The sequence below is a fragment of the Penicillium manginii genome (genome assembly GCF_028828005.1).
Source record: "Penicillium manginii strain IBT 31320 chromosome Unknown utg000006l:1.0-4164085.0:1.0-4166146.0, whole genome shotgun sequence".
Taxonomy (NCBI): Eukaryota; Fungi; Ascomycota; class Eurotiomycetes; order Eurotiales; family Aspergillaceae; genus Penicillium; species Penicillium manginii.
In genome coordinates, this window is record NW_026643107.1 from 3049914 (window position 1) to 3068291 (window position 18378).

The 18378-nt window shown below is 49.0% G+C and overlaps 6 protein-coding genes across 6 annotated transcripts; 4 read left to right on the forward strand and 2 right to left on the reverse strand.

The window, feature by feature from the left end:
* Positions 1–1835: 1835 nt before the first annotated feature.
* On the reverse strand, positions 1836–3812 carry N7533_009509 (serine/threonine-protein kinase; the record flags this gene model as incomplete). Its single annotated transcript, XM_057106159.1, has 1 exon — positions 1836–3812. The coding sequence occupies one exon, from the start codon at positions 3810–3812 to the stop codon at positions 1836–1838; it is 1977 nt and encodes a 658-aa protein (XP_056957608.1).
* A 1983-nt stretch (positions 3813–5795) lies between these two features.
* N7533_009510 (SH3 domain-containing protein) lies at positions 5796–8376 on the forward strand (the record flags this gene model as incomplete). Its single annotated transcript, XM_057106160.1, has 7 exons — positions 5796–5823; positions 5906–6238; positions 6294–6446; positions 6497–6570; positions 6630–6999; positions 7069–7229; positions 7282–8376. The coding sequence occupies 7 exons, from the start codon at positions 5796–5798 to the stop codon at positions 8374–8376; spliced, it is 2214 nt and encodes a 737-aa protein (XP_056957609.1).
* Positions 8377–9108: 732 nt separating this feature from the next.
* On the forward strand, positions 9109–10055 carry N7533_009511 (uncharacterized protein; the record flags this gene model as incomplete). The annotated part of the gene is made up of 3 exons (XM_057106161.1): positions 9109–9452; positions 9514–9848; positions 9895–10055. 3 exons carry the CDS (start codon positions 9109–9111, stop codon positions 10053–10055), a joined length of 840 nt encoding a protein of 279 aa, XP_056957610.1.
* A 1407-nt stretch (positions 10056–11462) lies between these two features.
* On the forward strand, positions 11463–12204 carry N7533_009512 (uncharacterized protein; the record flags this gene model as incomplete). The annotated part of the gene is made up of 2 exons (XM_057106162.1): positions 11463–11593; positions 11652–12204. The coding sequence occupies 2 exons, from the start codon at positions 11463–11465 to the stop codon at positions 12202–12204; spliced, it is 684 nt and encodes a 227-aa protein (XP_056957611.1).
* Positions 12205–12778: 574 nt separating this feature from the next.
* On the forward strand, positions 12779–14125 carry N7533_009513 (PQ-loop repeat-containing protein; the record flags this gene model as incomplete). The annotated part of the gene is made up of 1 exon (XM_057106163.1): positions 12779–14125. The coding sequence occupies one exon, from the start codon at positions 12779–12781 to the stop codon at positions 14123–14125; it is 1347 nt and encodes a 448-aa protein (XP_056957612.1).
* Positions 14126–14681: 556 nt separating this feature from the next.
* On the reverse strand, positions 14682–17758 carry N7533_009514 (uncharacterized protein; the record flags this gene model as incomplete). The annotated part of the gene is made up of 2 exons (XM_057106164.1): positions 14682–16239; positions 17202–17758. 2 exons carry the CDS (start codon positions 17756–17758, stop codon positions 14682–14684), a joined length of 2115 nt encoding a protein of 704 aa, XP_056957613.1.
* Between the last annotated feature and the right edge of the window lie 620 nt (positions 17759–18378).

An 18378-nucleotide genomic window follows, 5' to 3' on the forward strand; every position in this document is an offset into this window, starting at 1 on the left:
ACCGGGGCATGCGCCGTTTTGGGCTGGGCTTTTGCTCTGTTTTTCTGGATGGTGGCTGCTTTGCGTCTGTTTGGTAATTGTGGAACGTGTCTGAAGATGGGCTGGCTGGGCTGGTAGGACTTTTGAGGCTGAATGGGTACATTACCGATCGCCAGGGAAAACCATCGGATTTGCTTTGTTGTGTTTCCAATGGATGTTTTTCTGTCCTTCTGATACTTGTTCATGGGACACATCACACTTGCAACCCTCGGATACGGTAGTATTGCTCTCGCTACCGACAGCTGTCACTCGGTCATTGAGCAGGTTACTATTGCGTAAATACACCAGCAGCAAGATTACATTGCATGCTTCATCAAGGACAAGGAACCTGGGTCATCGATGCTCGGCTGTTGTAATTTGGTCTGTTTGCCGAGTTGTATGGCGGCATCAGGCCACCTTGTGCAGCTTACCGCTTAACACCAGCTTCTTTACCCCGGATCCTGGATGACGATACTGAATACTGATATCGGCTTCAATGGAGGCATCTTCTTTTGGCTTACTTTCTGTTAGGTGTGGTTGTTCATGACAGCTGGTCTACTCCGCAGTTTTTGCGTTCGGGGTTGCTTTGAAAGCATCTCGCTCTAAAGTATGATCGCGAAACTCCTTTATAAATCGGGTGTTGTGCACGGGGTTCAGATGCGCTCGAATCCTCCATCTCTAGCTATTCCAAAGTGCCATAGAAACGAAATACTCAACCTTGCTCAAACCCTTACCTATCCTTATAAATCGATACCCCCAGCCCTGCAAATCTTTGTGTGTAGACCTTGCTCGAGGCCCCCTCCAATATTACATCCGTCACACACACATGTAAACGTACAAAAACCAAGCATAGGCGATGCAAAACTAAACTAAAAAGGATGCTCCTTGCTCATCGCAGTTTCGCAAAGAGGCCCTGTCCGACACGGACTCGCCGAAATGAAAAACGCGGGGGGGGGGGGCATCCTAATGCACAATGCAATTTTAACCGGTTTTGGTATACGACTTGGTTCGGCTTCATTCAGAGCAAGCTACCGCCTCTCAAACGTTGCCTTGCTTACATGTCTGCACGAGCAAAGGCCTAAATACCGCTCTATTTGGAACCGGGCTAGGCTATCTCCTCGGCGGATATATGATACATCACAGTTTGGGTGTCCGGTGGCATTTGATTATACAACCATGTGTGTACGTAGTATGGGATTCGAAGGTGGACTTTTGTGCTTGTGATAGAGTGAGAGCGGTAGCCTGAGAGTAATGTGTTCAGGTTCTGACTCACGTGCAACTTGGAGCGATCAGCAAGAGAATTCAATCGAAATAATCGGTATTTTTAATTTGTTATGTTTCTATCTTCCAGCAAAGACCCTGCCAGAGGGAAGATAAACAGCATATAGAGCTGAGACAGCAACAGAGCTAAATCTGAGTATAGAGTACAACCATAGAAGCAGCTAGAGATCCAAAAAAAAGGAAGAAAAAAAGCCAGAACGCAGAGAACGCCTTGCCGAGTAACCCACGTGAAAGTAAACGATCATAAATCCATCCATCATACCAAACCAAAAGCTCAAAATGCAATTCAATCAAGCGCAAAAGGGGAAGAAAATCTCAAAAATCAGAAAGACCTAGCAAATTGCACACGTCACTAGGAAAGAATGGGTATCAAAGAGTCCAAAAATCCAAAACACCAGCGCTCGAGTTGGGGAAGCGCCAGTAAGTAAGCAAAATCAAAATACAATATAACGAAAGAACGTCAGGGCAGGGAGACGAAGTGTTCGTCCAGACATCCTTTTCTTTGGCAAAAAAAAGAGAAGAAAAGCGAGAGCAATTTATAGCCGCCAAACCGAATCGGACGAGCTGTCTTCGGCGGGTTGAGCAACTTCACGCAGCCAGGGACATTCAAGAATGTCACGAATGGTCCATCGCTTATTGGCATCCATCTCCAGGCAACCTTTGACCAAATCAAGAGCATCACGGCGGTCATAATGCACCTGATCTTCAATCATCTCCCCAAGCATGGCATCTTGGTCCCATGTGCCGCTAAGGATATTGGCTTGGATGCGAGGAGTAAAGGTGTCTTGGAAGGGACGAGAGCCAACAACCATGGTGTAAACTATGACACCAAAAGCCCAGATATCAACTGATGGGTGGATTACACCACCAGTCGACTGAAGTAGCTCAGGTGAAGCATACTCGAGGCTACCAGCAACACTCGTACTGGAGCCAGCAGGGCCCATCTGTTTGGGAGGGGGTCGATCAGCGACCTCATCGTAAGGATCAGGGGAGTCGCCGCCGTTATCAAATGTCATCCATTCGGCCATACCGAAATCACAGAGGACCAGAGTTGAAGAAACATTACCATCTTGGTCCGCAATAGGATCAAGCAAGCAATTCTCGAGCTTGATATCCCTATGCACCACACGGGTATCCTCATGGAGATAACGGATGGCACATGCGAGTTGGTAAGCATACTTCTTCGCGAGACACGTCTTGAGACCTTGTCGATTCTGGCGGACTAAATCGAACAATGTACCACCAATAGCAAGCTTGGTGAAGCAGAAAGTAGCGAAGTCGGTTTCATAAACGGCGTCGAGGGTTAGGATGTGAGGATGACTGAGATATCGCCAAACCCGAACCTCATGGTCAAATTCCGCTTGCACATCTTCGTTCTCTTCCTCGGAGCGGCCAGTCACCTGCTTCTTTACGATCTTGACAGCAAGACGCTTGGGTTCGCCATACTCCTCAACCTTATAAGCCTCTTTCACAACACTGAAACCGCCGAAGCCGATTTGTTTTCCAAGAACATAATCGGTTCCAACCATCTGGCCCTCGTCGTCTGGTTGGGTGGCTGGCTCTTCCTTGCTAGACCACATAGACAAGAACATACTCGCCGGTGATTTGCCGCTGGAAAGAGTCGACCGTCGAGAGCTATGCCGAGTGGAATTCCGCAAACTGCTGCTGCGGTCTAGCCCAGAGCTGCGTTTGCTTCCAAACGGCGTCATGACACCCCCAGACCAGGAGGAGCTGCGGTCCTCGGGGGACGTCAGTGACTGGGTGGGAGAAGTGATATAGAGAGGCGATAGCAGGACATCTTTGCCGTCCGGTGGTGTCTGGACTTCATCGCCTGGAGAAGCCGTTGATACGGATGTCAGAGAGGTTGGTTGATCGAGTTCATTTGTTGTTATCGAGCCATCCTCCGAGGAAACGGAAGGGCGTGAACGGGAAGCCCCGGTTGGGATACCCCGCTCTTCGAGGGACCGCTTAGATTCGCAACCCCAAGCGACAGATTGCGGGTCGGCGGAGCCATCATCGTGAGAAAGCGCATTCCGGAGACCAGAGGTCCGGGACTCGAATTTTTGCGGGGGGCGGTTCTTGGCGTCGCCTTTCACGAGAGGCTCTTCCAGTGGGCGCTGTATACCCGAGTCCAAGGATACCGTCGGGTGGAAGGAGATTGACGGGCGGCGCTTTTGCAGGTATGAGTCTTGCAGATATGAGTCAAGTGGTGAGCCTGAAATCTCATCTGGCTTGTGGGGGTATTCGGCGTCATCGGCTGGGCGACCTTCAGGGCGAGGGACTGAGATAGGAGGTGTTGCAGAATGCAAATCACTTAACACACTGCGGTCTTCATTAGTATCGCGGCGGTGCGCCTTGTAGTCATGAGGTTTGGTGCGTTCGCTCTCGATACCATCGCCACTCTCCGTCGATTCCTCCCTCCCTTCCTCTTCACCAGGCCATCCTGATCTGTTTTCGCGAAAGGATGTTTCAATCCTCAAGCTCGCTAGCCCGTGCCTCTCCGGATACGCCATGCCCTCGACAGGAGCACGGAATAAGACGTCGTTTTGGAGAGCGAGCCCTTCGTAGGCTCGCAGTCGGGTTGCGAAAGCAGTTCCGACTGTTTTTCTTTAGGAGTTTCGAATGATGGGAAAGTTGATCGATTTGGATGGGATGTCTGACGTGGGGCGATAAGCGTGTTGGAAGTGGGGGCGACACGCTTTAAAAATCGCGGGGTCGAGCACCGAGGCAATCAAGGGAAGATATTGAGGTAGGTAAGAGAGATAAAGGAAATGTTGAAGTTAAAACCGAGAGAGTAAAGAAGTAAGTGAGGTCAGAGGGGAAATACTGGACAAGAGATTGGTCAGTCGGAGACAACCGGAGTCCGCAGGGCGTTTTTGGGAGATCTTCGGGTGATTTCGGGGAAATCAGCTGATCGTCCTGCCCTACTTAAGGTACATAGTCCACGGATCCTAGTACTCGAGTGCATACTAGTACTAGTACTACATTACCTCATCAAAAATTATAATTATTTACTTGAATGGAATTCGGAGTTGGCAATAGACTTGTTATTATTGCCGTCTATGCTCGTTTGAACTGTATAGTATACTAGGCCAGTCCCATTGCGTACTAGTAGCAGTAGTAGTGGTTCTGAGGTTAGGATTGTGGTTGGAGCCACGGACATCTATTTTAGTACCACTACTTAGGGCGGTCTAAGGAGAGCTCATTACCAGCCTTGCCACTGACATGGCAATGCGTCTGTTTACTACCTAGGTAAATGTAAGATATGGTGAATTTTTGGTCGAACAGATGCGGGTGAGCGCGTCGAGTCCAATAATGATTGTTGAGTCAAGATGATCAACTTCAAGTTCAAGTTGAACGTTTGGCTTAAAGTCACAGTGGTCACGGTACTATAACTAGTATATATTATTCAGCATGGAGCTGAGGTTACTACTACCTAAGTATTTCTAGTAGATAATGTCACGGACTGGTGCCCTGACATCATATGATACCCCTTGTAGTACTAGTACCTCCAGTGGTGGTCCCAGGTGGCATTATATACAAGCCAACCATGTGTAACTAATCGGATAATATTCCACAAATCCAACGTCCACATAAAGTTGATTGGAATGGGCGTCACTGCGCCAGGTAACCCCCCCCTTTTCGCGGAACAATAGTACAAATCAGGTATCCTGCCCAAGTGATAGGAGAAAAGTCTTGTACATACGGAGTACAAGAATGATTAATTCAATCCCTCTTCAGCTATTGCGGGTCTACATTTATTTGTTTACTGACTCGGAGGACATAAGTTGGGGATCGGCAATGAAACAAGGGCGTTGTCTTGTTGCATCGAATTGGGAAATACCATAACAACCACGCAACACTGGGCGACCCTAGCAACCATCCAGTTTAGCCATATTGAACTCTGAATCAAGCCACAACCCCTAATTGTACCCCAACTTGAATTATCTGTAAAAGTACTCCGTATATACTTTCGTAAATATGTAACTATGTATAGTAAGGCCCTAAGCCCTAACCCGATCGGGCAACTCTCAGGGGCTTCGCGGGCCCCTGATTAATCACTTAGCCGCGCGCAAGGGGCGCTTGTTTGGGAGCAACCTCCTTTTGGCTTCATGTCTGGGGATACTTGGAGGTTCAAACATTCAAACAGTCCTTTCCTTTTTTTATTCTAATGTCGCTCTGGCAGTAGTTCCTCTTCTCCGCCTCGCCCTTCGTGCTGCGACTTGAAGTGCAGCCCAGCCACCCCACCTTTGTTGTCAGGGCGCAGTCTTTCTTTTACGGGCCGACCAGTTCCAGAGACTCCGCGGTGAATCCAAACTACTTTCTCAATCTCGCTGCGCTGGCCACCGGGTTTCATTTTTCGAATACTCTTATCTTCCTGTCCACTTATCGCCAAATAGCGCTGGTTCAACAATCCCTCCTTCCCTCGACTTCTTTTGTGTCACTCGCGACTCCGCCTCCTCACCGCCGATCCCACGTTCATTGCATCTTGCAATATGACGAGACCTCAGATTATACGCGCTGGTATGTCTTTTTGTCGGAGCTATATCCGCCTCACGAAACCCCGCTTGGTTGCAATTTCCTGTACTGATACCGACTACCCTAGATACACTCGACCTCCAAGACCATGACACTCCGTCTGCGAAGGATCACACGAAACAACCCGAAGCACCAGCTCCTCTAGGGGGCGGCCGGCCTGCCCCCCATCAAGAATCGTCAATTCGTCATGCTGAAGAGGATTTGAAAGCGGAGATAAATGGCGGACCTGGAACGGCTGGGCATGGGATGTATGAAGATGGGGACGATACTGAGGATGACGATATGGGATCAAATGGACATTATGATCATGAAGATGGCGACTTGGCCGATGGCGAAAGCGATGATCTTCTTGATGATGATCTAATGGACAAAATCTCTAGTTCTCCCTCAATTGATGACGGTAAGACCCTCAGGAGTGGCCATTGCGCGGGAAGCTTGAAACTAACTGCTTGCAGAGGATATTGACTTCGAATTTGTCTACGCTCTTCATAATTTTGTCGCGACTGTTGATGGACAGGCGAATGCCTCCAAGGGAGATACCATGGTTCTTCTGGATGATAGCAACAGCTATTGGTGGCTGGTTCGCGTGGTCAAGGATGGAAGCATTGGTAGGCCCAGATCTCTTTAAAGCCCCTTGAACGACACTAATATCAACCAGGGTACCTCCCGGCCGAACACATTGAAACACCTACCGAGAGACTCGCCCGATTAAACAAGCACCGTAATGTCGATGTATGTCTCCATGATCCACCTATCAATTGGATCAATTGAAATGTCTCTAACTTTAGCAGCTCTCGGCGACCATGCTTGGTGACAATTCTGAAAAGTCTAAGAATCCTTTGAAAAAGGCGATGCGCCGACGGAATGCGAAGACTGTCAATTTCGCGCCCCCGACATACATCGAGGCCTCAGACGTTGAATACTCATCGGACGAGGATTCCGAACATGGAGACTTCTTTAACGACGACGAAACCGTTGAATCGGAGGAAGGGGACTCCCAGGAACAGGCCGAGGATATTGTGGTGGAACCCCTCAGACCGAAGACGCAGAAGGACAAGCCTGCAGAACAGGCAGAGGAGATGGAACCGCACGAGAAACAAGAGCCGGAGCGTTCGATTTCAGACCCCCGACGCTCCAGCGAAGAATTCTTCGACCCAGAAGGTAAGCAATCAATTGGCGGCGCTCACCTTCTGAAGAAGAACGGAACTCTTAACTATGATTTATCACCAGAACCCACCGTCAGTAGATCCAGAAATGGTACTGTACGGAACACCGACTCCTTCTTCAAGGACGACACTGCCGAACCGAAGAAAATATCTCTTACACCTAACTTGTTGCGCGATGAGTCCAACAATAACAACAACGGCAATGGTCTGGCTGAGTGGAAAGAGGTAGGTTGTCAACAATCTCCCAATAGTAAGATAATTACTAACATCTGTGAAGCCTCGCGGAAGTATGGAAAGTATTGAGAGCAAATTATCTTCTCAGGATAAGGTGAAAGAAGAGAAGAAACGCAAAGACAAAAAGTCGGGAATGCTCAGTGGGCTGTTCAAGCGGAAAGACAAGAAGGGCAAATCAATCGACGACTATGAAGAGGCCGAAAGGTCTCCAGCAGAGTCCAGTTTCCGAGCCTCGCCGCAACCGAAGACCTCATCCGAGTCTCTCTCGCCGGAACAAAGGCCGTCCAAGCCTCAGAAACAAGCCAGCAATAAGCTACAGAAGCAGCCCCCAGCGACTATGTCACCAACAAGAGTCGAAGCTCAATTTGCGACAGAGGCGGCCAAGGATGTGAATCAATCCGGGCAGTCCATCCGTCGCGTGGCATCGGAGGAATCGGGTAACATGGAAGAGAGCCGAGGAATAGTGACATCTCCAGTCAGTCAGGCCAGCCCATCGAAGGACTCGTTTGCTACTGCCGAATCCCGAGAACCGTTGGCATCTCCGCTGGTATCTCCTGTCGAACGATCTTCTAGCGAGGTCCAATGGCGAGGAACATACGAACCCAAGACGACAGTGCAGCCTTCAGTGGTTTCACCACCACAAAAGTTAATGCCAAGAGTGGTCACCGACTACGATCGAGCGATGGGCGTGGAGTCCCCCGTCGATGTTTCTCCGGTGGGAGAGCATATTCCCATCGCCGCCGCCCCCGGGTTGACGGCAGATGCCGGACCGTGGACACACTCTACATCTCCATTCTCACCACCGTCATCTCCAGAAGTCGACGTGAATGACCTGAAGAGTAGCGAGGCTGCTCCAGGTTCCGTGGACACATTTTCAGATACCCCGACCTGGAGTGATGCTAGCTTACGAACCTACATGGACGATGAGAATGACATTCGCGACCTATTCATTATTGTCCACGACAAGTCCAATATTCCCCCGGCTGGGACTGATCATCCGGTTACTGGTCGTCTCTTCAAGGAAGAGAGCAAACGACTAAAAGAGATGAACAACCAACTCGACGAGATGCTTGTGAACTGGATGTCCCGGCGAGCGAGGAACAACAGCCTGCGAAGTGCGCAAAGCCCGACCGCTTGATTCGCCTAATGTATATCAACCTTTCTCTACCAATGTATCTGTGGATATATTCATGGGCCCGTCGAGTTATCCTGGAAAGACCAGGAAATTGTGCTGGGCACATCAGCTCCGACCGGCCTTGTTACATTCTTTCTCTTCATCTCTTTTATTCATGCAACCCCAATACTACCGAATTCACTTTTGGTCGCATTTATGCCCCCGCCAATCGATACATTTTTGACGACCTGCCTTGTTTTGTTCCATTGCTGAGAAGCGACCTGTGATTCCTTGTTGATCAACAGTCAGCACTGTCTTTGCATTGGATCCTTTTTTGTCTATTTGATTTTCCTGATTTCCGCCGGAATACCCCGAGTCATCCGAGTCATACTTGTTTTGTGTTCTCTTTTTTCTCTATAGTTCATCTATTTGAAGATGACGTATCGCAATACCATTTTGTCTTTCCGTCTTCAATCATGCACAGCCATTTCCAGTAGCCAGAATCAAGCGTAGAGCGGGGGGGGTATGACCCCCTCATTAGACGCCTGGTGCAGGATCCCTGCAATGCTGATTGGAGGTAAGCGCATACCAAAGTTCCTGCACTGCAAAAGGGTCGTGCGGGCAGGTCAGCCGCACGCATGATGTTATACCTCCCGGCTGACTGTCACTGACGATGCTTACTTAGTATAAGACAACTTTTCTTTCTCTTTAGCCTGGAAATACCTTTCATCTCTCTCTCACCTCGAACTCGCAACTATGGCAGACCCCTACAACCCCTACACTTCATACCCAACGCCTACTCCTGGCGGTGTCAGTTACTATCCCCCAGCCCCAGACGAACAATCTTACCAGCAAGGCACATACCCGCACCAAACGCCCCCATACAGCAATGCCGAGTATGGAGGTGTGGCATCGCCGGATCAAAACTACACTTGTGCACCGCAGTCGAGTACATACCACCTTCAACCGGAAGGATACCAGGGTAATGCGCCCGACAGAAGTTACACGCCGGTAGGACAACCCGATCATTTCGATCCGGCCAGCGCTCCAGGGATGCCGATTCAGGGCAGCGGAAAGGTCCCAGGGAATGCGGGATACTAGTACGTGAATGAGATAGGAGAATTACATAGCACCAGCAACAGAAAGCTAACTCGTTTAAAGTAATGCCCACCCTGCCGATGAACCAAGATACACACCATCACACGATTCGCAGCCACCTCCGGTTTACGTCTCGGATGCAGATAGTAACCGACCTCATGATAAAGAGAGCCGAGATTTGAACCGGGATGGGGAAGATCTCGAGGGTGACCGTGGTTTTGGAGGATCTCTTGCTGGTGGAGCCGCGGGCTATTACTTCGGACACAAGAAAGAGCATGGCCTTCTGGGTGCGATTGGCGGGGCTATACTCGGAAACTTGATTGAAGACAAGGCAAAGAAACATGGGAGGACCCCGTCGCCGACCTCGTCGTCGCATGATAGTCATCATAGTCACCACGGTCACCACAGTCACCATGGAAGTGACCATGTAAGTCATCACGGCAGTCATCATGGAAGCCATCATAGCAGTCACCATAGCAGTCACCTCAGTCAAGTCGGGCATGGCCACCACCACCATGGTCATCACCGACATAGTCGGAGTCGAAGCCACTCACGACACCGTGACGAAGACGATTACTGAACATCTTCAACTTTTCAGGTCATAAACGCGGTGATGAATGGGCCTTCTATCCTTTCTAGTTTTGTGTTTGGTGCAAGACCGAGTGTCGATGATACCCATGATGTCGGTATATTCTTTCCAACTGTTCAATGAATGTGGTGCCCTTATCTATTTTATCTCGGGGTTCATAAAGAAGAACTCCTTGTGGTGAACGAGACCGACGTGATCACGACTTTTACGGCTGATTCTATGATTTGATTATTCTGCTACTTTGTTTTTACTGTGGAATGACACAATTTCCCCAGGCCACTATGCCAATTTACTACTAGTAGAAGCTATGAAAATCATTATCTTCAACGCGGAGGGCTAGGTAATTGTTCATATCATACTGATTCTTCTCTTTAGTTGTCAGATTGTTGGCCAACCGAGCCCAACGTTAGGGCTCACCGAGGTTACGAGATAGACATTTAAATTATTCAGGAACATCCATGGGCCTTGGCGAAATCAACACCGAACCAATTGAGGCATGAAAAATCTGTGCGGCTCGTATTTAAGGTCTAATCGACAACACACCTCGTATCTGTTCCCACTCGACCCGCATTTGAGCCTGTCGATCAGGGTCTTTCCTCGCCGCCTTGACTCGAAGGCAAAGTCTGGTGCAAATAACAGAAATATCGGGCCATCAAAAATAAGGGTAACGAGTCTCCAGAGGCGATTTAAAGGACAATATCAAAGATAATGTGCATGTGGGGCCCATCGATGACAATCATAACGGAATCCTCAAAACCTAATCTGAGCTTCGGCCATGCGATCCACAACTCTCGTCATCAACACGAGTATGGAGTAGCGTGCCTCCCATGGCTCTCGGATTCGAGTCAAGGGTCCCATCTGGCCTAGAGCCCCTTTTTATTTCAGGGGGAATACGAGGCACAACCGAAACCCTGCCTGCCCGTTGGTCCCATTCCGGGAGTATCTGACGAGCCGGCGTCCGTTATAGCCTCGTTCTTTGGACTTGGACCCTTTTTGTTCGCGGTGATCTGGGGTCTCCGATTGGTTTTGTTAAGGAAAAAGGCTTGAACCCTACATCTCGGAGGAGTTCCATCTCGGTTACTCCACCAGAGGATTTGCTGGAGGGCTTATTTAGCTTGGGTTTTGGGTTAGGTGGATCGATACGAGGGAGCCATGATTGTGATTATTCTTGCGGAGGCCGAGATTTTCTGAAGGAGTGGGCCATTGCGGCTGAAGAGGGCGAAGAAGAGATGCTGAGGACCCTTAAATTGGAGCCGATGCCCTGGTCATGGAGGATTGATTTGAGTCTTGACTTTATTTTCTCTATATCCTTCTCGAACCTCTTTATTTCTTGCACATACTCTTTACTGAGAGTTGACTAGTACGACTACTAGTCTTACACATACTGCTTTATAATACTATCGCTCTTTACATCCACTGGAAAATGCATTCCAAGACTTTGGCTTTGCTGTGTCTCTCGGCCTCTGCTCTGGCCACCGCCGAACTAGAGAAGAAGCAGTATGGTGACAGCTCCGATGACTACTACAACAGTCTCATGGGAGATCTCAATAGCCTGTAAGAAGGCCTCTCTCACTCCGAAAACTTTGTCAACATGATCTAACATGAGAAACAGAGCCTCCGAGACCGACTATCTCAACTACCTCACGGACTATAGCGACATCTACAGTGACCTGCCAACTGACTACCTGAGCGACTACACCGATTATCTGAGCGACTACACCCTGAGCGACTACAGCCTGACGGACTTCCCAAGCGCGACGAACCTGGGCGGGGGTGACAGCAGCAACACCGATAGTGCTAGTAAGACAACTGCTGATAGTGTCAACGTGCCTACTATGACGACGGGTCCCACGGTGACAGGACTCGGCGATACGCCCCCGGCCTCGATCGAGTCTGTGCTCATCACTGCGATTCCGGCATCATTCATGTCCCAATTGAGCAACCCATCAGCGCGGTCGTCCATCTTCAGTGAAATCGCTGATGGCCACTACCCCCAGTGGTATGCGGATCTTCCTAGCAGTGTCAAGAGTTGGGTGTCAGAACACTATGAGCCCACTGGAGGGTCTGGCAGTGGAAACCATGGAAATTCGGCACCGGTGACCGGAGTCATGGCGTCCGGGGTGGCGGCTGCTGCGGGTGTGTTGGCCCTTGCGGTGTTACTGTAAATCAGCGGAATGCGGGGTGAGGGGAAAAGGGTCCCGAGATTAGACCAATATAATAATCAAATTTGACTTGCACATGTATCAACAGACGGAAAACAGTCACACACAAATGGGATGAAGTAAGGAGAACCACAGGATCGCCTCCGCGGGCCCAAACCGGACTCCACCGGGGTCCACCTGAGAGGATATCAGAGACTTCTGATTGGTTGCTTTGTTGGGTGTTATCGAATGAGTCAGCTGGGAGATAAGGCCCTCAGCCTAAATCGGCGTAGGCTTGTTCAGCTGAGCCCGAGGGGTGACTATGACTTATGACTGCGTGACCACTTTCTCATTCTTCTCCTTCTTTATTCTCTTTCACTTCCTAGACTTAGACTCAGATTCAATCTCTTACAGGACACCATTGTCCCTGCTGTCTCTTTTTTTCATTCCAAACCAACCTGCCTCGAGCCTCGCGACCACCCGGAATCCTTCTCCCCGCCTTATCACTTCCCCGGATTCGGCTGCATCTTCACCCTACCACGCTTGATCCGCGCCCACCACGGCTACCGTGAGCCCTTCTTGGCTACTTTACTAGAATATGCCTCCGCCGCTGTTATACAACCTCGTTGCTGGGTCTCTTCCAGACCACTGTGAACCCTCCTCAGCCTTCCTGACCGCTATCTCCTCACATCTCCACATCTGCCTCCCCACTCCTCTCGCGCTGATCTCCTCCGTTCTCGGCACCCTCAGCATTGTCTCATGGCTCTTCGCCCAGCTCCCTCAAATATTCAAGAACTACCAGCTCCAATCCACCTCCGGACTATCTATATTCTTCCTCGTCATCTGGTGCTTCGGTGATGTGAGCAATCTCCTCGGCGCCCTTTTCACACGCCAGGCTGGCTGGCAAGTCGTCGTCGCGAGTTACTACGTACTTGTCGATGTTGCGCTAGTCATCCAGTTCTTTTGGTACACCCACTATAAAGCTCGCCGGTACGACAGCTACCGTGAATTACCACATTCGCACGATGCGTCTGATCCCACCGGCGGGCTGCTACAGGGGGTGCCCCTGCCGGAAAACAATGGAATACAGCAGTCGCAATCATCGGGACCAGTCAACATGGAGATATCAAAGAAATACGAGGTGACAGACGCGGGCGTGCAGACCGGATCAACTCTAAATTCAACAGTTGGCCCCACTGCGTCCTACTCGAACGAGAAGACAAACTCCTCGCGCCGGTCGATCCAGGTCAGAAGCAGCGCTTCCAGCCCTCCATTCGCACTACCCCGCACCATGCTCATTGCTTCACTGCTTTGCGCCGTTCTAGCCAATGCGAGTCCCACCGGAACCGGCCCGTCGCCTCACCCTCCCATCTCCCACGCTCCCCGTGAAACAATCATCGAGATCGTGGGCCGCATCTTCTCCTGGATGTCAACCCTCCTCTACCTGGGCTCACGCCCGCCCCAACTCATTAAGAACTATCGCCGCAAGAGTACAGAAGGCCTTTCTCCGCTTCTTTTTATGGCCGCTTTTAGCGGCAACTTCTTCTATTCCTTCTCCTTGGCCACAAACCCCAACGCCTGGTATGACTTTGCGCCATACGGTGGCGGCGGCTGGGCCGATGACCACGGCAATGATCGTTGGGAGTGGATTGGACGAAGCCTGCCCTTCTTCCTAGGTGCATTTGGCGTTCTATTCTTGGATGGTTTCATGGGCGTACAGTTTTTGGTGTATGGGCCCCAGGACGACGAGGATGACGAGAGCTTCATTGGTTCCGAAGACGGAGACCCCAAGCGTGGCCGCAGTAAGTGGCGTCGCGTGCGTGGGTGGATGCGTGGATGGATTCCTTCAGCATCGCCGGAGCGTGACGAGCGTGCGCGCTCGGCGACTTCGCGGGAGGGCCAGGCCCTGCTTGGACGTGACCAAGGACGATACGGGACTGTTTGATAGAGTCACCTATCTATATGGATATATATTTAAACCCTATGCCTTTTTAAAGGGTTCGAACAACTGCCTTCGTTAGAGCGAGGGTAGTTATGATACATTAACGACTTTACGACCTTTCATTGGACTCATTCTCGCATTGGGCACTTTCTTTCTTGTTGTTTTACTATACCATGGTGTGGAGCGAGCGGGAGGAGGCTGCGGGTCGGATATAGAGTTGGGAGTTGAGACAGCTTACCAGTGCCTTGCACTTTCGGAGTGTTTCTATAAATATGACATGTATAAGCATCAAGGCAAACAATTATTACTCTTACTTTTTGCTTTCGTAAACATCAGGGCCGGAGAGAGAGTAGCCTTAGAGCCCTGCTGTTCTAGATCTCCACTCAGACGGGAATACTACTACAGCATTACTTAATAGGTAGCTAAAGTAAATAAATTAGAAGCAACAATAAGCTTGGTCTCCAGGGCTGCCAGCATGAACACTAAGTCTTCAGAAAATAAGACAAAATGTAGGAGAATGGTAAGTGAGAGCTTTTCTATAGTTACACAATTAACCCAATCAAGATAGCCCGTCAAGAACCTCAGCCTGTCGAGTAGCCCAGTACTTCCTTCTTTCATACCAGTTCCTGTCAACTGGGAATGGATAATCGTATTTTTCTGGATTTTTGTAAACCCACTCGACCCATGCAAGGTAGATTGAACTTTGTGGCATCAGATGTCCATCTATACCTTCTAGCAAGATCCAGTAATTGTCTTCCTCTTCCTCAGCGAGAATGAAATCCAGAGTTTCCTTGCCATTCCATAATGGGTTGTTGGATGTCAATGCTCGACCGGGTCCAGAACCAGCCATTGACTGGGGATTGAATCTCACCATGTATTTCTCGCGCTTCAAAGGCTTGTTTGGAATCCAAAAGTCAGAGATCAAACTGAGCCAGCTTTTTTCGATCGAATTTTTGTCTGAGCTGGTGGCCGCTTCTCCCCTTTTATTTTCCAAAAGTGCCACAAACTCTTTTTCTTCGTCGAGGATTTCATCGGCTTCTGCATCATCCATGGGTGTACCGTAGTAGAGAGCATTGCTACAGACATTGGTCATATCAGCGGTATTGCAACAGACATGGGTCATATCAGCTAGTTGAAATTCACGGACTCTGTTTATCTCAAACAGTGCCTTTTGTGCGATTGTCCGTCCTTGGACATCAATCAACATAAGCAAACATTCCATGATCCATATGTATGACTTTGATTTTCCACCGGCAAGCAATTTACGAACTGGGGAACATCCGTCAGGGGCACAAGGGCAACGGCAATTGTCACGAATCGAAGCATCTGCACCATGATGAAGAAGTCTCGCTATGGTGGCAAGACCTTCCGATATTGAATCGAAGAACCGGAATTTGTGAGTTGCAGTAATTTTGTCAAAAAAAGAGAGGGTGAATGTTTGTTTTCTTTGCGGTAAAGAAAATCTGCTTTGCGCAAATGCTCCGTGCAAAGATGTTTGACCTCTGTTGTTCCGATGATTAACACTGCAGCCTCGGGTCAAAATATGCCTGACAAGCCTGAGATCACGTTGATATAGAATGAACTTCATGAGAGCAGTTTCGCCTTCATTATTGCGGTGGTCGATTTCTTGAAACCCTGCATTGAACAAACAATTGATCCATTTTGAATCTGTAGCAGAATGTAGCAAAGTGTTGCCGTTCTGAAAGATGATATGCTTGTCTACTCCCAGGGTGAGCATCGTTTCAAGAAGCTCAGGCGACCTTCTCCAACCTCGACCCTGCACTTTTCCCATGAAATGATGTAGTTCACTTCTGAGGAATGCAGCAGAGAAGCGTGTTGTTGCACGAAAGAAAGCAAAAGCTTCTTTTGCGACGTCCCAGCGATCCCAGAAGAAAGCCCAGTGCAAGAATTTTAGATGTCCGTCTTCTAATGGGTCCGCCCCGGCTTTGAGAAGTTCAATCACAGAATCAGTGTACCCATAGGCTGCTGCGTAATCAAGTGGGCTGTTGCCGCAGAAGTCGGCTCCATCAATGTCTGCAACATCGAACTGCAATAGTGTAAAAAGCAAATCTGGCCGCAATACAGCGACATGAGTCGCTGTTTGGCCGAGACAATTTCTTCCCGAAGAAAATGTGGATGTCCTAAAAGATTCGAAATCTCAGGTTTAGATCCACAAAGTATACGGTCCATTAGTGGGGTTTGGCCCCAAACACCTGAGTGCAAGTATTAGACAGAGTGTGTGAAACTCCTTGAGAAAATAGTTCAGACTTACCGTAGGCATTCTTGGAGCATTCCACAAGGAATTTGAGTAGGAAAGGCTCACATTCACCGTGACAGTTGTAGACGGGTCGAGAGTCGCAAAATCCATGTAGTGATTTATCCCCAGGTTCCCAAAGTACTGTGTCGGTAGTATCTATTGAGCAGTCATAACCCGAGGAAAGTAGTTCCTTTAGAAGTTCCAGATGTATTCCATTCATGTTCCATTTAGCAACAAGCGATAGAATGCTATATCCACGGAGTTGTTAGTTGCTGATACCCAAAAATGAACCCAGCCACCTGGGCAAAGGAAGCATCGACTTGCGGTATTTTGGTTCTAATTGGCACACTGCATCCGCACCAGATCCTTACTAATCCGAGGACTAGCCCTGGATTGTTTCTTGGAAGCTTTAGCAGTCTCTGGATCTCTGTTAATAGTTATAACTCTATGCAATCAATACTATTTGAACATACCTCTAGCCATGTCGTTCCATCGGGAAATATATCCCAAGGAGAGACTGTCCCCGCTTGAAATAATCTAAGCAAGTCGCCACATGATGTTCCAACGTCAACTTCCCCGAAGTGGCTTTTGAATACCACCTGGTACCCGAGCGAAGTATTCTTGACCAGCTGTTGAAAATGAAGGCTAGGGCTGATAGAGAAACCATAATTGCCCCAGGAGAGATCCAAGTCCGCCTGGAAAGCCCAAAGCAAGCCAAACCTGGCGAGTCCCATAAAATATGATATCCGACGTTGCTTATTTCGTTTGAAATTGTTAGCGAGACTTTTTGGACCCGCATATTGCGTGCTGCTTCTCATTGACATGCTCTTAGAGTCTACCACAAGTGCCTCCGTCGTCGACGAGTCCATCCTCGTAGCCGTTTCTAAGAAGGATGCATTCTCGATCTGCTTCAATACTAACTTAGTATTTGCCATAGTGTGAGTTGACGTCACGGAGTTTTGATAAAGCAGCAGCATCTCGATATAACCCTTGACTTTAGAGAAGATTCTTTCCAATGTCTTTTCATCTTTCAAGCTGAGGATTGTCTTGCGAGCCTTCGTCAACTTGGAATCACCCTGCTCAGGTGCCAACTTTGTCATAAGACCATCAAGCTCATTCATTTGCGAAAAGCACTCATCGACCAATATCTTCAATGCGGACGATGTTTGCGGATTGAAGTGCCCGAAGTCGATATGAAACTGGGTCCGACGCAATGAGTCGATAAAAAGAGGCAGGTAGATTGCGATATCACGTAGATTCTCTGGAGCTTCATCGACGCGGTGAATGTAGTGGTTGACTCGCTCACATACTTTGGTGGTGAAGTCTACCAGCTGGATGAAGGATGCAACGGCGCCTACCACGGTCAAGGCTTCTGCCATATTGACAGCGCTTGTCGAGTCTCCCTTGGGTTTCAAATAGTGAATTGTTGTTATTTGATGGATAGAAGAGAGAGATGAAAGAGAAGATGTCGACGTCGCTTCTGCCCAGCACATCGGTTTCAACGAGGCTGTGAAAGGCGGGGCTGAAACTGGGCGATGCGCTGCATTCGATCGGCGCGAAACAGCATCCAATGAATATATCGATTGCAGGTTCGTTATCATAGAGCTGCCCTGTTATTTCAGAGGCGACCAGTATTTCTTTGCCAACACATACATGCTGTTTGTAATGGACCCTGGTAATAACCTTGTTGATCGAACGCTCCGCCACCACCATTCGTCTGTGCCTAGTTCCTCCTCTCTTCTTCCAAGGTTCAAGTTAAGGTCTTTCTCTCTAAGCGTATCATTACTATTATCTGAGCATCTTCACACCGTTTCAAACCCAGTGATCTGGAAAGAGAAAAAAACCAGAGTATGGATGCATATCTACCTTGATGTATAAACCGCGTCATAGTAGTATATTGACATTCAACGAATCATCTAATTATAAACAAGTACTTCAAGAAAAAAACGGGATGAACGGGTCCCAACCCGCCAAAACCCAAGCCAACCCTAGGGGTAGC